The sequence below is a fragment of the Dufourea novaeangliae genome, unplaced genomic scaffold (assembly GCF_001272555.1).
Source record: "Dufourea novaeangliae isolate 0120121106 unplaced genomic scaffold, ASM127255v1 scaffold1, whole genome shotgun sequence".
NCBI lineage: Eukaryota > Metazoa > Arthropoda > Insecta > Hymenoptera > Halictidae > Dufourea > Dufourea novaeangliae.
In genome coordinates this window covers 1,329,654-1,345,091 of record NW_015373885.1, presented here as the reverse complement: position 1 = coordinate 1,345,091, position 15,438 = coordinate 1,329,654, and the positions used below count along the sequence as shown (strand labels likewise).

Below are 15,438 nucleotides of genomic sequence, written 5' to 3'. Positions count from 1 at the left end.
TTTCCCAAATGTTGTCATCTGACATTCTTGAGACATCATCCCAGTCACATGCTCTTTCTTTATTTTCATCCATTCCCAGATATATTTGAATATATACATATATGAAATTGTAGTAATGATTACTAGTTGGTTCGAAGGCTGTGAACAGAAAAACATGGGATTAAATATTCAAAATAGAGAATGAATATTTTTCGTTAATTTTTTTAAGAATGTGGCACTAAAAAGTTCCGTTTGGTTTATTACGAATACGGAAAGGTACTTTCCATTTGAATTGAAAAGTGAGCACTGAAAAGTGCTGTTATAGTTAGTGTGAACGTAGACAGATCATTCCCGTTTGAATAAATTAAAAATGAGCACTGATGAGTCGTCTGAAGTCAGCTTGTTTACTCCGTTGGCGTTCTCTTTTCCACAATAATTATACACATTGAACTTAATTTTACACCCCGAAAGATGTAACATTTGCATATATGCGACTGCACCATCGTTGAATGTACTGGTAGCAATGTTCATTGCTATTTCAACTATTTTCGGATATATAAATATATTTCGGAAGTTGAAGCGAATAGATTCGCTAGATGACTTAGATGTAAATTATTATGTTAATTTTTAAAATTGTATTCTAGTTCCTTTTGTTACAAGTTACATTTTCATTCTTTAATTACAATTATTTTACATAAAGTTGAATTGAGTTGTTAATAAATAAGTTTGTAAAACATAAAGAAGAGTTGCATTTCTGAAGACACATAAATAGGAGCGGAGTTGTTATTAATTTCCCCAATTTCCGTCTCAACAAGCTATGTACATCTAGTCTGCGGCCATAGAATTTTATAAACTGAGAGCACTGACAAGGTATAAGAATAGTTCTTTCATTTTATGGAAGTTGGAGGTCCACCTAAACTGTAGTACCGACACCTTGAAAAGCCAATGATTTTAGCACTGACGAGATATATGAATAGACCTAACATGCAATGTAATTTTCTGTCCCATGCTTCGAGGGCGTCAGAAGCCCCCTTACCATTTTAGTGTCAATACCTGACGTTACCGATAAAGCATGAATTCTGAGTATTATTAGCACAAATGAAGTGTTATATATTCCATTCATATTGCGTGTATCTATATGATTTGACGGGAATAAAAATATCCGATGCTTCAGTTTAAGGTTAAGGGATAAATATGACAGACATGAAACATGAAACAGAAAAGTATATATTTTTTCACTTAACTACAAGACAATTTATTCTAAATGCATCGTTAATGGACATTTTATTAATGTTACTTTTTACATGTTCTTGTTTTATTCGTTTTTATATCTTGCCTTAGATTTGTATATTTGTAACATTGTATCTTGCATACATAACTGGAATAATTTGACGTCACCCGATTCCCGGAATCCCACGGCTACGAGATGGCTCATTACGGTAAGGCATTCCCGCAAGGGAAATTGTAAGCCGCCGGCCAAAAGGTAGATTTAATAAATTATTTATGAAACTACATCTATTCTGAATTTATCTGTTACAAATATACAAATGTAAAGCAAGATATAAAAACGAATAAAACAAGAACATGTAAAAAGTAACATTAGTAAAATGTCCATTAACGATGCATTTAGAATAAATTGTCTTGTAGTTAAGTGAAAAAATATATACTTTTCCGTTTCATGTTTCATGACTGTCATATTTATCCCTTAACCTTAAACTGAAGCATCGGATATTTTTATTCTCGTGAAATCATATAGATACACGTAATATGAATGGAATATATAACACTTCATTTTTGCTAATAATACTCGGAATTCATGCTTTATCGGTAACGTCGGGTATTGATACTAAAATGGTAACAGAGCTACGTAGCCCTATGAACGTGGGACAGAAAAAAGCATTGGATGATAGGTCTATTCTATACCTAGTCGGTGGTGCCACAAATGTGTAGGTTTTTCCGTCATCTTGGATTTTTCAAAAAGCGCGGGAAAAATGGGGAATTTAGGGGGCATACAGTGGCGCCCGCACCACTTTGGTGGCAAAAATTGGAACTTATTTAAGAACTTCTTCGATAGTTCTCAGAGGCGCCACCAGATGGCACTGTTTAAAGTTTTAAATTAGTTCCAATTTCCGACACCAAAGTAGTGGCGGCGCCACTAAATGTCCCATAAATTCTACATTTTGCCGGCACTTTTCTGAATTCAAGATGGCGGGAAAACGTTGTGGTCACAGAATCCCCGGAGAAGGCTCGTGTGACCCGTATGGTGAGAGCGTGGGGTCGCAAAATCCCCCGGAGGTGGCTCCAGAGACCCCGTGTGGTGAGAACGTATGGTCATAGAACCCCCGTTGCATGCCGTATACAGTGAAGGAATACTTAGAAACAATGAAGAATAATGAATAAATTAATGATTATAAATTATAATCTACATGTTACCTAGCAAATCATTCATTTAGAATTTCTGGTTTTTTCTACTGATTTTTACAAATACGAATAGTAATGTAATTCATCGTAAAACATATTGAATACATTTTTTTGTTTAAAGATTAAGAATTTACGATCACAGTAAGCAAATTTACTCAAGATAAAAGAATCGCAATCACGGTCGTAAATGTAGTTAAATCACGACCGTGATCGTTCTTCGCCATCTCTAGTTATCACTGTTAAACTGTTCTAATAACAATGGAATAATAAAATAATTTACTCAAATGTACATAATAATACATATACATATTCATGAAAACAATATTAAACGCAATAACTTTCTGTACGCGATAAAAACCAATAGGTCCGTCGGGACTGGAACCCAAGACTCCTTTCTACACAATACGTCTACTTTACAGCGAACGGACGGAAGAGAATCCGTTCACGACCAAGGTCCCTTCGATGATTTTCCGACGTACCGAACACTCATGATCTGACAACATTGCGTACTTTAGACTCGACAACATTGTAGACGCTCGTAACACTGTTAACGTAGTTCGCAAATTCACCGTCTTCATAATGTAGAGGGCAGCAGATAATCCCTGACTTTTTACATTACGGTATTTCAGAACATGAGACACGAAGTCCCATAAGATGATAGGTCTATCGTATACCTAGTCGGTGATTTTAGCGACATCTAGGTTTTGAGAACGGTGAATTTGCGGTGAGTAGTGACACTAAAATGGAAATGACCACAGAAATGGGGTACGTAACTTCAGAAAAGTGAGCCGTAAAAATACATTGAATGCAATGTCTACTTCTATATCTCGTCTGTGTCCAGAGCCTCTACACTGTAGTACCTACAGAGATGATAATATATAATGTAATTCGAAAAGTCTGCACTAGATGGAGAATTTTCATTTATGAAAGGCTGATGCTGCAAGACACCGGAAGGTTGTTCTTCGCAGCCAAGTTTCACTCAGAAAGGTTTGAGTTTTAAGAACCGAAAATGGCAGCAGTTACAAAGACAATACAGCTGTGCAAATGTACGTTCATAATTTTTTAAACATTTTATTAGCGAGCTTTTCTTTGATTTTCTTTGTCTTTTACAATATTACATGAATCACAATTTAGTCATAATAGATCGTTATATAACATCAATATCTACCTCATTTGTAGCAACATTTAATTAAATTTTTAACTCCAAATCTAATTCTTATAATTGGATTTAAAAATTCCTATTTGTAAATGAAGTAAGTAATTTATAGACGTATTATCTATTAGACGTATTTTTTTTTATATTTGGAAAGTTATGTAAAACTAGTACATTATAAAATAATCATTAATCAATTATCCGTATAATCATTTTAGATGAAGGATATCAAATATTACTTATGATTCTGTGTTCATTGCAGCTGCTGCAGTAGCATCAAAACCCCTTCTCCAAAAATTCAAGTATTATGGAAAGGTAGAATTGGTACCACCAAAGGTATCTGATATTCCTGCTATAAAAAGTGGCATTAAGAACCTGATAAACTCTGCTAAAACTGGACGATACCGAGAAGTTACTGTACGCGAAGCCTGGCTGAATACTTTAGTTACTATTGAAGTCGTATGTTGGTTCTTTGTCGGTGAATGTATTGGAAAGCGACACATTGTAGGATACAATGTTTAAACATGTATTGTATTATATTCATATAGACATAATCTCTGTATAAATGATAGGCAACATAAACATAAATACAAATATAAACTCATAAAGGAAATTTAAGTTTTATCAATAAACATCATTTTGTTAAGACATTTTCTCATGTCAGTTTTATTAATTTTTACATCATTCATATCCGTGTTTTCATTAATATTTCACGATACAATTATACAATTTATAAAAATAGACAAATAATTACAGTTATAAGTGTCTGTTTATAAATAGAATATATGTTGTATTGCATACTGCCATATACATATAGCTCCACTAACATGAACATTTAATGAACGTATCACACCAACCTGAGGTATTTCTATACAAGTATCAAACAAAGGTATCAAATTAGCAGGGATTCCATCCTTCTCATTTCTGAAAATAGAATTTGTATAGAGTACTATGATAAGGGATATTGAACTTTTTATTTACTTACCCTAAAACAAGAATTGACTTCTTTTTAAATTTCATATTTAATAAACTTTTACTATTAGCTGTTTGTTCGACACCCACTAACGACCATCCCATGTCCTTTTTTTCCAAAAGGTATTTACTTAGTTGATGAGGTTTTATCTAAAATACTCAGAAACTTACAAAAAACTAAATTGCTAATAGTTTCTATATTAAGTGCTAAAGAAAGTTCTTAGAGTGTGAATTACCAAAGAGATGGCATAAGGTTGTAGAAAATATTCAGATTTACATAACTCAGACTGAACATGTTATATCAGTAAACGAAATGCTATAAAGGATTTAGGAAACTTTCTCTAACACCTAATATTTTACATACCATAAAAATGTATGAAACAATACCTCCGTTATAGTTATCCAGTGTTCAGCTGATACACTGAGATTCTGAAATTCTTTGTCTTTGATTTGGTTCAAATTGGCTAGCACTAGTTCTTTCACATTAAAAATCTCACAAGTACGAGCAAGTCCTCCCAAATTTGGAATACGATCGATGAGACATGCTACAACTATAATACCTTCTTCGTCTGATAATACTCTTTTATAGGAAATAGATTCCCTGATTGTTGAGAAAATGTCATTAGGTGATAATTTTACAGATACTGCCGGGATAATTTTTTTCTGTATATTACTTAATTCTTCGAGTTTCACTTCAAAACCTTTTCCAGAAGATTCTGAATCAGCTGCATTTGGAAATGTTACATAGTTTAATATCCTATTGTTCATAAAACATGAATATACAGAGTGCTCCATACTATGTATTACAAATAAGAAAAAAAAATTTTACTCTACATTTTCTATTCACTTTATCAGAATCACCTCCATAATTCGTTGTACCATAACATACTCTGTATATTATATATGCATACTACGATTATTAAAATATACCTGTAGATTTCATTAAGTTTGATGTTTTTTCTGATAATAATGAATTTACGTTATGCAATGAAAGAGGATGATTACTAGATTCTTTAAAATTTAGCGCTTTAAACACATCTGGACTAATCCACTCACTTGGATCCATATCAGTTAATCGGGGCAGTTCAAAGTAAATTGTCTGTACAAAGAAGAAAATAGCGATGTCATTTATATTTCTCAGTATTTCTTAAATATCAATAATCCGAACTTTAATAACGTTACCTGCAGACTGTAGTCTTGCAAAGCATCAAAAGTGCAAAAATAAAAGTCGTTCTGAATTCTATTTACATTTTTTTTTGCATTACCTTCTTTAAAACTTTCCAATACAGCTTTGTATAATCCTCTGTATTCATTTGTAATATCATCACAGTTTAGGTTTTCTAACGTTTCGTATAGTTGCATAAAAATCACCTATGTTAAATGTAAATATTAATACAGCACATTTATGTACATACCAATGATCATATGCAACTGTTGTGTAGTATTCATCATAATAACTTATACGACATTGTATATTTTACCTGATTATAAAGACGCACATTGTATTGCTGTCCTATACAACAGCGTGCAATATATGGAATTCCCATTGGAATGAAAGCACGTTGATCAATACGACAAAGTGACTTTGAAATATGATAAACTATAGATACTATTGAATTGACACATCCTGGACGTGTTCTAATACCCTGTACAAATATTTGAATTAAGTTTAATATATATATATATTGATCCTGAATAACTAGAGACTAATAAATATCTTGAAGTACCTCTTCGAAAAAGGCCCAAAGTTTAGGTTCAAGATTTGTATTCTCTAGAAATATTTTGATCAGTAACCATTCTTGCATTAATCGTACACTATGTTGGTTACTTTCCAAAATTATTAGGCTACAAAGAAAGTCCACTAATGTATTTGTGTCTGCCTAGAAGAAATTTATGTTTTATTTAATACTCACTTATAATTTGGTTAATTATATAGTATCTTATTACCTCCTTCAAAATTGGTTGCAATATTAGTAAAGTTTGCATAAGTCGATGCTTTATTTTATGTATATAAGAATGATTAAAATATCTTTTATTTTTGTACTCCTCTAACTTTTGTAAAACAAGTGAAAGAAAGGCTGAGGCGAATTCTACATCTGCAGTAATTATTTTGTGTAACAGTAGAAAAGAAACTGCTCTGATACTAGCATCACTATTATGATCTCTATTAATAAAATCACTTATGATTAATAAGAAATTATAATTGAGATTAATGCAATAAAATATCAAATTACTTACATTACTGATATGTGTTGTGGATAACATTCTTCATAATTTTTTGCAATATATAAACATGCTTGATTTTCTATTTGTTTGTCCCTACGAAGAGCATATCCATGAAGGAGACATAAAAATAATGGCTCTTGTAAGTTCCTTAAGCAGCATGCATTTAATAATTGCATTTCATTTAATAAAATTTTCTTTAATTTTGGTACTTTCTCACCTTCATCAAGTAATTCTTCAAGAAACTAAAAATTAGTAAAGTAATTACTATGTGTAAACAATAGTTCATTTTTGTAAAACAGTACTTTATTATCTTACGTGATTCAGAAGGTTTGTAGCGTTCGGAAGTACCAAAAAGTTGCTGTTTATAATAACTCCAAGAAGGTTTTTTATTGCTAAAAAGTATAGTTTATTCTTTGAACTTAATAACGTTGATTTCCAGCATATGGTAAAAATAGTTTCCAAATTCAATATATTTTCGGAGTTATTGATTCCTCCCTTATCAATAATTATTTTTAATGTCAGTGCTATTTCTGGAATAATTTCATTTCCTCCCATTTCATAGATATATGAAATATTTTTAAACCAATCAACACTTTCTGGCCATGATTCAACTTTTGCTTTTGATAGAAATTGACTTGTAAGTTTTGCCAATAGTAAGTAACAATCTGATGCTACTTTTCCCTTAAAGTCCATTTGATCTTCATCATTAACTGGTATATAAGTACGACAAGTATTTTGTAAAGGTTGTATATAAAACGTTGTAGCATCTGTAGTCAAAATGCTTTGAGTATAATGTAAAACATGTAGTGCAAACATGAAGTGCATATTTGAATACTGTTCTATATTCTGTAGAATTGTAATACTTTCGAATTTAAATTTCTCAGCATAATTCAAAATTTCTGTTTTTGATAGAATTAAATTTCCATTTTTAAGAAACGAAACAATTGTAGTCATATATCTGTTTACTTCTTCATAGCCGAAACTGGATGGTATGCTTTTACTATTCTTAAGTAGAAACTTTAAAGCGCTATCAATATATGCAGCCAACAAAAGTCTGACCTTTTTGCTTCCTGTTACACTTAAATTAAGTAAATGTGACATTACGTCTATAATATAAAGAATATGCGCAACATTTGCATAAGGTCTCATATCACAGCTTTTCAGTGATAATAGCCAGCCTTTTAGTACTTCTTCTGCAGGACAAGATTTTTTTCGCAGTATTAACTCAGCATCTTGTAGCATAAAAATTATAAGAGCAAGCTTTGCAGAATCCAGTTTTAAATGTGCATTGTGTAGCAAATGCTCTTCACATAAATATTTAATAAAATTTAATGCTTCTGTTCCTGTTAATGCCTTCTTTAGACATTCCGTTATAATATTCCATGAAAATGATCCTCTTACAAGAGCTTCTTCATAAGGAAACTCTAATAACATATCTGCTACAATCTTTAAATTATGTATTTTTGCTACAGACAATGAAATTGTCCGTAAAAGTTCAATTTGTGATGCAACTCGTAAAATGCGAGAATGCGCATATAAATTCTTCTGTATCAAAGACTTAACTACAACAAAGTCACTTTTTTCCCAGGAATTGGAAGTTTTACTAGAAACTACTCTTAAAATTAACATCATATAAAATAGCGGAATAGGAGCCCATGTTTGTTCACTTATTACTTTAAGAAGTTTAGTAATAAATTCAGCTGTTTCTTCTCTCATACGTACAAACAGTGTTATGATGTCATTTAGTATTGCCGGTTCTTTTTGATACACTTGACATTCATATAAAAATGTATTATTTAAAACTTGTATAAACAATTTTAAAAACTTATAATCATGTAAAACTGCATGGCATTCATAAACATAAACTATTCCTTGTTTTACTATGGCATTGTTTTCATGCTTCAATACCCTTTCAAAAATTAGCATCAACCAAATATTACTAAAACAGTTATTGCACAATATGTGCTGTTTGCTTCCTTTTACTAAATTTGGTACATGTGTTAAAGCTGGTGCAACTAGGTGATACTGCTTTTCTTCCAATGCATCTAGCACTAAAAAATATTTTTGTCTAATATCATTTATTGATATCTCTGTTTTGATTGATTGTTTACACATAAAAGGAACAACTGTAGCATCGCTTAGTTCTATGGTACTTTTATCTAAAGTGTATATGAAATTTATCATTCGTTTCATTAGAAATAATCCTTGCTTACGATACTGTTGCATAGAAGATTTTAAGCTTTCTAGTATTACTAACCATAACTTGTCCATATAACATAATTTCTGGTGCATCAAGCTTGTATCTTTATCATTTTCTGAGAAACATGTATCAATCATAATACTCAGTGCACAAAGTATGTCTTTCATATCAACCATTTTATTTAAAATATAATCCCATATAGGAAGCAACACATTTTCATGTCCAAAGGTATTTATTAATTTTGGAAATATTGAAGCAAATGATTGCCATTTTTTATTGTCTGTCATTTCTAGCCATCGTTTTACATCCTTTAAATAATATAGACTAAAGTGTTCCAATAAATGCATTTCTGTATTATTACTTAGGTACAGTCTTAAATGTAAAGTTTCTAAAAAGCATTCTATTACTTTCATATAAAATACTCCATTCTCACTACCCGTCAAAAGATTAGCATTTGATTTTTGGAAGTTCAGTAAATGTTGTTCAATGCATGGCAAATCACAGAAAAGTGTTGTACATAAAACTGTAATATCATATAAAACTGATGAATCTGTGGAATCCTGAAATTCTTTCTTCATACATATAACATTCTGTATTCTCTTGAAACATAATTCTTCTGGCACTCTTCTTGCATATTTCTTTTCAGAGTTAAATAAAAGTTTATATTCGTAGCATAATATTGTGCGAAGCGTTTTCAGTTTCTTTATATCCAAATTATTCTTACTTACTTCTATGGTGTAATGTCGAATTAAACGATGTAGTAACGAGAATGGCTCATCCTTAAATGTAGTGTCTAATAATTCCAATATTGACAAATCTGTTACCGGAAAATTCACGTACCGTTTATGTAAGTCCATTTTGTCACACTAGACACTGACTGAGCTTCGAATTGAAATTTACTTGTATTATCAACGTATTTATTCTAGAAGAACATTTCTGTTTACATGCGAGGTTATATGTATCGTCCTTCAGAGAAAATATGTTGATGATGTTTTAAAGTGTGTGTCACTAGAAAAAATTAAAATTTTTCTTTTAACATAAAATATAATTTTTATTAAAAAAATACTATCACCTTCCATTTTACTCGTATGTTATTAGTTATTACATATAATAACAACATGAATGTACATAACCAATAAAAATACACGTGGGTGCTCCAAAATATAAATATATGCAAGTTTCTTTATTGTACGACGAAAGGTTTTACATACAATAGGATCAGAATACAGGATTCCGTTTCAAAAGCAAGGCTCATACATCTTAAACTAAAAAGAACTTCAGTTACGGAGGGACTTCAGTACTCGCCCCAGTTTCAGAAAACGTATTTTCTGACATTACAAACGAATGAAGGGAAGTAACCTCCTGAAAATCATTAGCTTAGTCAAACAAGTGGTCATAAGCCGACACATAAGCTTAACAACAATGGCCAAGAGTAAATTTGAATATGTGAAGGAATTCGAACGTGAGGATTGTTGCTTGCCGAATTGTTGGATCGTGGTTCGAATAGATGGAAGAAATTTTTCAAAGTTCTGCGATGCCCATCAATTTACCAAACCGAACGACGTAGCTGCCTTGGAATTAATGAATCGGGCAGCTATTACGGTTATGGAAGAATTCAAAGAAATCATTCTAGGTTTCGGTCAAAGCGATGAATATTCCTTCGTCCTTCGAAAAGACACGGAAATTTACAAAAGGAGAGGTATGTACAGATCCGAAAATTGTTTGTAACATGATACACTTCAAAGGAGAATATAAATAACGTGAAAATAAAGTATACACCGAATTGAAACTGAATGTACTGCTGTATCAGTTCATTGTATAGGGTGTCCTAAATATATATATATATTAGAGGCACTCTATATAACACAATAATTTATAATATTATTATGATCTTTCTTAAAATACTATATTTCATTATGTTTCAGCCTATAAAATAATGTCAAATGTGAATTCACTTTTTACATCAGCATATGTTTATCACTGGCCTCGCTACTTCAGAGGCAAAGAATTATATTACCCACCTTCTTTTGATGGTCGTGTTGTATTATACCCAACAGATAAAAATCTTAGGGATTATTTAGCTTGGCGACAAGTAGATGTTCATGTGAATAACTTGTATAATACTTGTTTTTGGAATCTCATATTAAAAGGAAAACTTACTCCTAATCAGGTAATCTTAGATTCTTTAGTTTTTATAGTATATTTATAAGCTATATATAAACAAGAAAGAAGTATACAGTTTTAAATACTGTTTTCACAAAATAGTATTTGTATTTATTTGTTTCATATAACTTTTAGGCAGAAGTAAAACTTAGGGGTACATTGGCATCACATAAAAATGAATTATTGTTTCAAGAATTCGGTATAAATTATAACAATGAACCTCCACTTTTCCGAAAAGGTACTACACTTATAAGGAAACTAGTACCAGATGGTACAGGTCGATTGAAGCCAGTAGTGGTCCCATTGGTGGATGACATAATTTCAGATCGATTTTGGAAAGAAAATCCAGAAGTAATTGGATTAAAAAGTTTAGCAACTTTCCAACCTGCAAATCCAGCTAATAATACAAACATAAAACATGTAAATAATGTACCACCACCGCCTCCAGGTGTTAATACAAATTCTATGAATGAAGAAGCACAGCCTGTGAGAAATCGAGAATCGGATGGTGAAAAAATGCAATGTGAAAGTGAACGAATTTGTAGGAAATAAACAGTATTTTATTTTTATATAATAAATTTGAAAAATATCCTAACGGAAAATAACAAAAGTTTATTTTCAGTGACTGGAAAATATTTTCAATTTTATTTTACTACAGTAGTGATATTATAAAACACTAATTGTTGGAGGAAGAATTTAAAGTTGAGCTACTAATTATTATAGTTTGATATTTTATATTTTCATACAATAAATAATATATTTGTAAATGTACACGTATTTTCATATACATACGTGTAAATGTATGTATGTTAGAAATGTTTTTAAAAAAAACATGTATAAATATATTTGACAAACATTTTTCGTTAGGATTTTTTATATTTTAAAACTCATTGAATTAAAATATTGTATTTTCTAATAGTAAGAAAGTACATTGAACAATATTAAATTGTTTATAAATTTAAAGGCTGCTCTAGAATGAATGTATCAAGAGTTTTCTACAGAATCTTGTTCATAAGTATAAACAACACAAATGTTAAATACATTTCATACATTATGAAACGTTATATTCATTTTCTGTAGTTAAAAATTATAAATTTTAAAATTATTTATATTATAAAATCTTATAATTTCGCATGTATGTGTTCATAAATTTAATAATGATTACTTTATTCAAATAATGTAGTCGGTACAAAATACTTTGTTTTTAAAATTTTAAGTATTGTGAGCACTTTTCAGAGCTTTGTCTTTTTTGTTCATTACATAAGGTATATTGTATTAAGATTTATTTTATAAATTAATTTTGTGAGTTTATTGTTTAAAACATAAAAGGCTATAAAAATGTATAGATAATCCTCGAATTATCCACATTGCTGTATGGGATAAACGTCAATATAAAAAGGGGTATTATGTTCCAAAAGCCAACAAAAACAAACTATTTTGTTTTATAATGATCGATGATATTGTATTTATTAAGAAAATTGTATAATTAGACAAATATCATAAACTGTTATACTTTTATCTTAACGCGAGTTAGTTTTTTCCCTCTTCATCACTGCTAAAGCATATTTAACATTACTTCTTTGACAATATCTTCACATCAGCACTTTCTTCTACAGATATAGACAGAATAATCAAATTCTATTAAATAATAATATCATGTAGTAGGAACATCGTAGTACTATTTAAAAACAACAAAGTAACTTGCATATAAAAAAAATGGACAAGAGAAAATTTGAGAACTTTACAATTTGGCACACTTACTGCTGAATTAATAACAGGGATTCAACAAGACAAAGAGATTTACCGTAAATTCTCCAATCGTGATAGAGCGAGGTCGTGGTAAAAAATTGTTGTCTGTCTAATTATTGAATAATTTCATGCACATAAAATTTGTTATTTTTTAATGTGATTAATATAATGAACTATGCTCAGTGTAAGACATCGTTTAGATCGTGTGTTTCAATTTTATGGAATGTATTGTATATCGTTTTATATTACAGCGGGATTAATAATTACAACGTTGGGTAATACAAGAACAACAAATATACTGGTCTACAATAAAATACATTATATACATCTATATGATATAAACTCTTGTTATACATGACAATAACAGTGCTAAACAATAATTTTTAATATGATTTTCTTAATTTGGCTAAACGTACAGTTGCCTTTTTTTATTTAATTATGAATTAAATATTTATATTCTGCATATATTTGGCAGTTTCCCCCTCTTGACAATCAGAAATACTGTGTAGAATTCTTGATTTTTTTATGATTGAGAGATAAAAAGGAGAAAAAGTCATATTTCTACATGATATTGTTGTATAGTTGGACAAATAATCAGCGCAATGAAATATTAGGATACATTAAAAGATTGGAATGTAGTTATCTATTTTAGCTCTGTGCTTTTGTGCAACACATTCTGCTATCCATACAATATTGCGACATTCTTGTTCCTTCAACTTAAGGTAACTGTAAAATACTCCAAAGTGAAATTGTTGAAGAAAGGCATGAACGTTTAGGCGAACCTATAATGAAGGCATTAGTAATATCAACAATGTTTTTTATTTATACCAATAAATATATTTTATACCAATATTTAATTTACCTCATGTTCAAAAAACTTATCTTCTAACGTCTTATCACCAGGATTGTTTCCAGCACCTTCAAACAGAGCACTGTACTCCTGCAAAAGGTCAAATATATTTTTACATATGTACATATGATTATTATCTTCTGAGAAAGTATACTTTTAACATGTACATACAGCATAATACTCTGCCACAGCTTTAACCTGTTCATAATCATCGGCTCTTGCCAATGCTGCCAATCCATCAGGATTTAATTTTCCACAGCGTGGATATAATTTTGCTCTATCATCTTTACCTAGCTCAGTTCCAAATGAATTGATAGTTATAATAATGGCTCGCCTATCTGCTTCAAACTATAAATACAATTTACATTCAATGCATTTTCTTTAAAATTATACAAAATGTTTTAACTGTTTAGATCTTTTACCGCAATTATTTCACACATAGTGTCTGCAGTTGTTCCACCAATTTTTTTACAGAACTTGTAGAATGCTTCCAAGTAAGCTTTATACAGAGTATTTCTAATTATTTCAATGTTCATTTCATCCAAATCTTGCTCAGAAATACAATCCACGAAAAAAGGGGCTACAAACAAATTTTTGATGTTACAAAATACAGACTACAATATGTTTCACATTCTATTCAAAATAATTTAAGGATAAATCATATCCTTGGATCATACCTTGCAGGTGTAGCCGCTACGTGAATGGCTTCCATTTGTTCAAAACTTCCAAGGGGATGACATTTAGGGATCAGCTCAGAAATTGGTCTTTGATGTAAAGTACCAGTGATCAATAGAATGATATTATCAATCATGTAACTGTAGGTAATAAAATCTAAAAATTGTGACAATGGTTCGACAGAATGATTTCGCATGTGTTGGAATTCTACAACAAGCTTTTCCCTCAATTTGTCATCAATTACACTAACGGACAGTGGTGATGGTTCATTAGCCAAGAAACTGCCATAATCTGTACCCGCCAAATGCAATTTTAAATCTGTTTAAATAAACAGAGAAGAACGATTAGGTTTTCAAATACATACTTGTACCAGAACTGAAACGTAATCGTCGAGTGAAATGTACCTTCAAGTGTTTCACACTGTACAAGATTAAGGTAGTCACTCTGCTGAAGTATTCCACATTTAAAACCACGACATAATCCTTCTAAGTATCCTCCGTCGATATTGAACATACAACCCTTCATTTTGGCGGATCGTTTGTTACAATTTAACAACTAAGAATACCACACGAAACACAGATCCGTCAAAATCGAAGTCGGACTCGCCCTTTCCGTGACGATCATATGACTGAGGATGGTAACGATATATCGATTAACATCCGTAGTAATTGGTCGATAGCAGTTGTATCGATACATCGATGTTTTTATTTGGTGAGGTTCACCACAGTTCAAGGAAATGTGGCATTTAACTCCAGTTGGCAGCTTATTAATCTCGAATGACTATATCAAACATTTGAAATTTCTGTAATTCTTCATTTAAATTCGATTCTTTAATTTATTTATCAAGATTAATATTACAAACATGTTTTGAATTATTGAAAACCAACTCTTTCATTAATTACTACACATATATGTACACCCGCGAGCAAACTCGGCTTCCACTAGGGGAAAAAGCAATGTAGGGGTTAGGGCCTCCAACTGCTTGGTAAATTTACTACAAATACTGAAATAAATGTCCAACCGAATGTTAATTTCGCATAAGTTTCAATA

The 15,438-nt window shown here is 30.9% G+C and overlaps 4 protein-coding genes across 4 annotated transcripts; 2 read left to right on the top strand and 2 right to left on the bottom strand.

The window, feature by feature from the left end:
• The first annotated feature begins 3,349 nt into the window (after positions 1-3,349).
• Positions 3,350-4,201, top strand: LOC107193487 (ATP synthase subunit g, mitochondrial). Its single transcript, XM_015582943.1, has 2 exons — positions 3,350-3,446; positions 3,816-4,201. The coding sequence occupies exons 1-2, from the start codon at positions 3,410-3,412 to the stop codon at positions 4,073-4,075; spliced, it is 297 nt and encodes a 98-aa protein (XP_015438429.1). The 5' UTR covers positions 3,350-3,409; the 3' UTR covers positions 4,076-4,201.
• Positions 4,202-4,259: 58 nt separating this feature from the next.
• LOC107193477 lies at positions 4,260-9,808 on the bottom strand. The gene is made up of 10 exons (XM_015582931.1): positions 7,067-9,808; positions 6,764-6,993; positions 6,473-6,677; positions 6,253-6,405; positions 6,007-6,171; positions 5,708-5,896; positions 5,456-5,624; positions 4,913-5,250; positions 4,539-4,675; positions 4,260-4,477 (listed from the first exon to the last, which is right to left on the bottom strand). Exons 1-10 carry the CDS (start codon positions 9,806-9,808, stop codon positions 4,324-4,326), a joined length of 4,482 nt encoding a protein of 1,493 aa, XP_015438417.1. The 3' UTR covers positions 4,260-4,323.
• A 487-nt stretch (positions 9,809-10,295) lies between these two features.
• On the top strand, positions 10,296-11,666 carry LOC107193728 (probable tRNA(His) guanylyltransferase). Its single transcript, XM_015583233.1, has 3 exons — positions 10,296-10,650; positions 10,877-11,121; positions 11,250-11,666. The coding sequence occupies exons 1-3, from the start codon at positions 10,296-10,298 to the stop codon at positions 11,664-11,666; spliced, it is 1,017 nt and encodes a 338-aa protein (XP_015438719.1).
• Positions 11,667-13,289: 1,623 nt separating this feature from the next.
• LOC107193514 (V-type proton ATPase subunit d) lies at positions 13,290-14,996 on the bottom strand. The gene is given in 6 exon segments (XM_015582979.1): positions 13,290-13,645; positions 13,726-13,803; positions 13,885-14,061; positions 14,136-14,346; positions 14,391-14,706; positions 14,793-14,996. Coding segments are annotated over 6 exon segments (1,065 nt in total). The 5' UTR covers positions 14,914-14,996; the 3' UTR covers positions 13,290-13,483.
• Between the last annotated feature and the right edge of the window lie 442 nt (positions 14,997-15,438).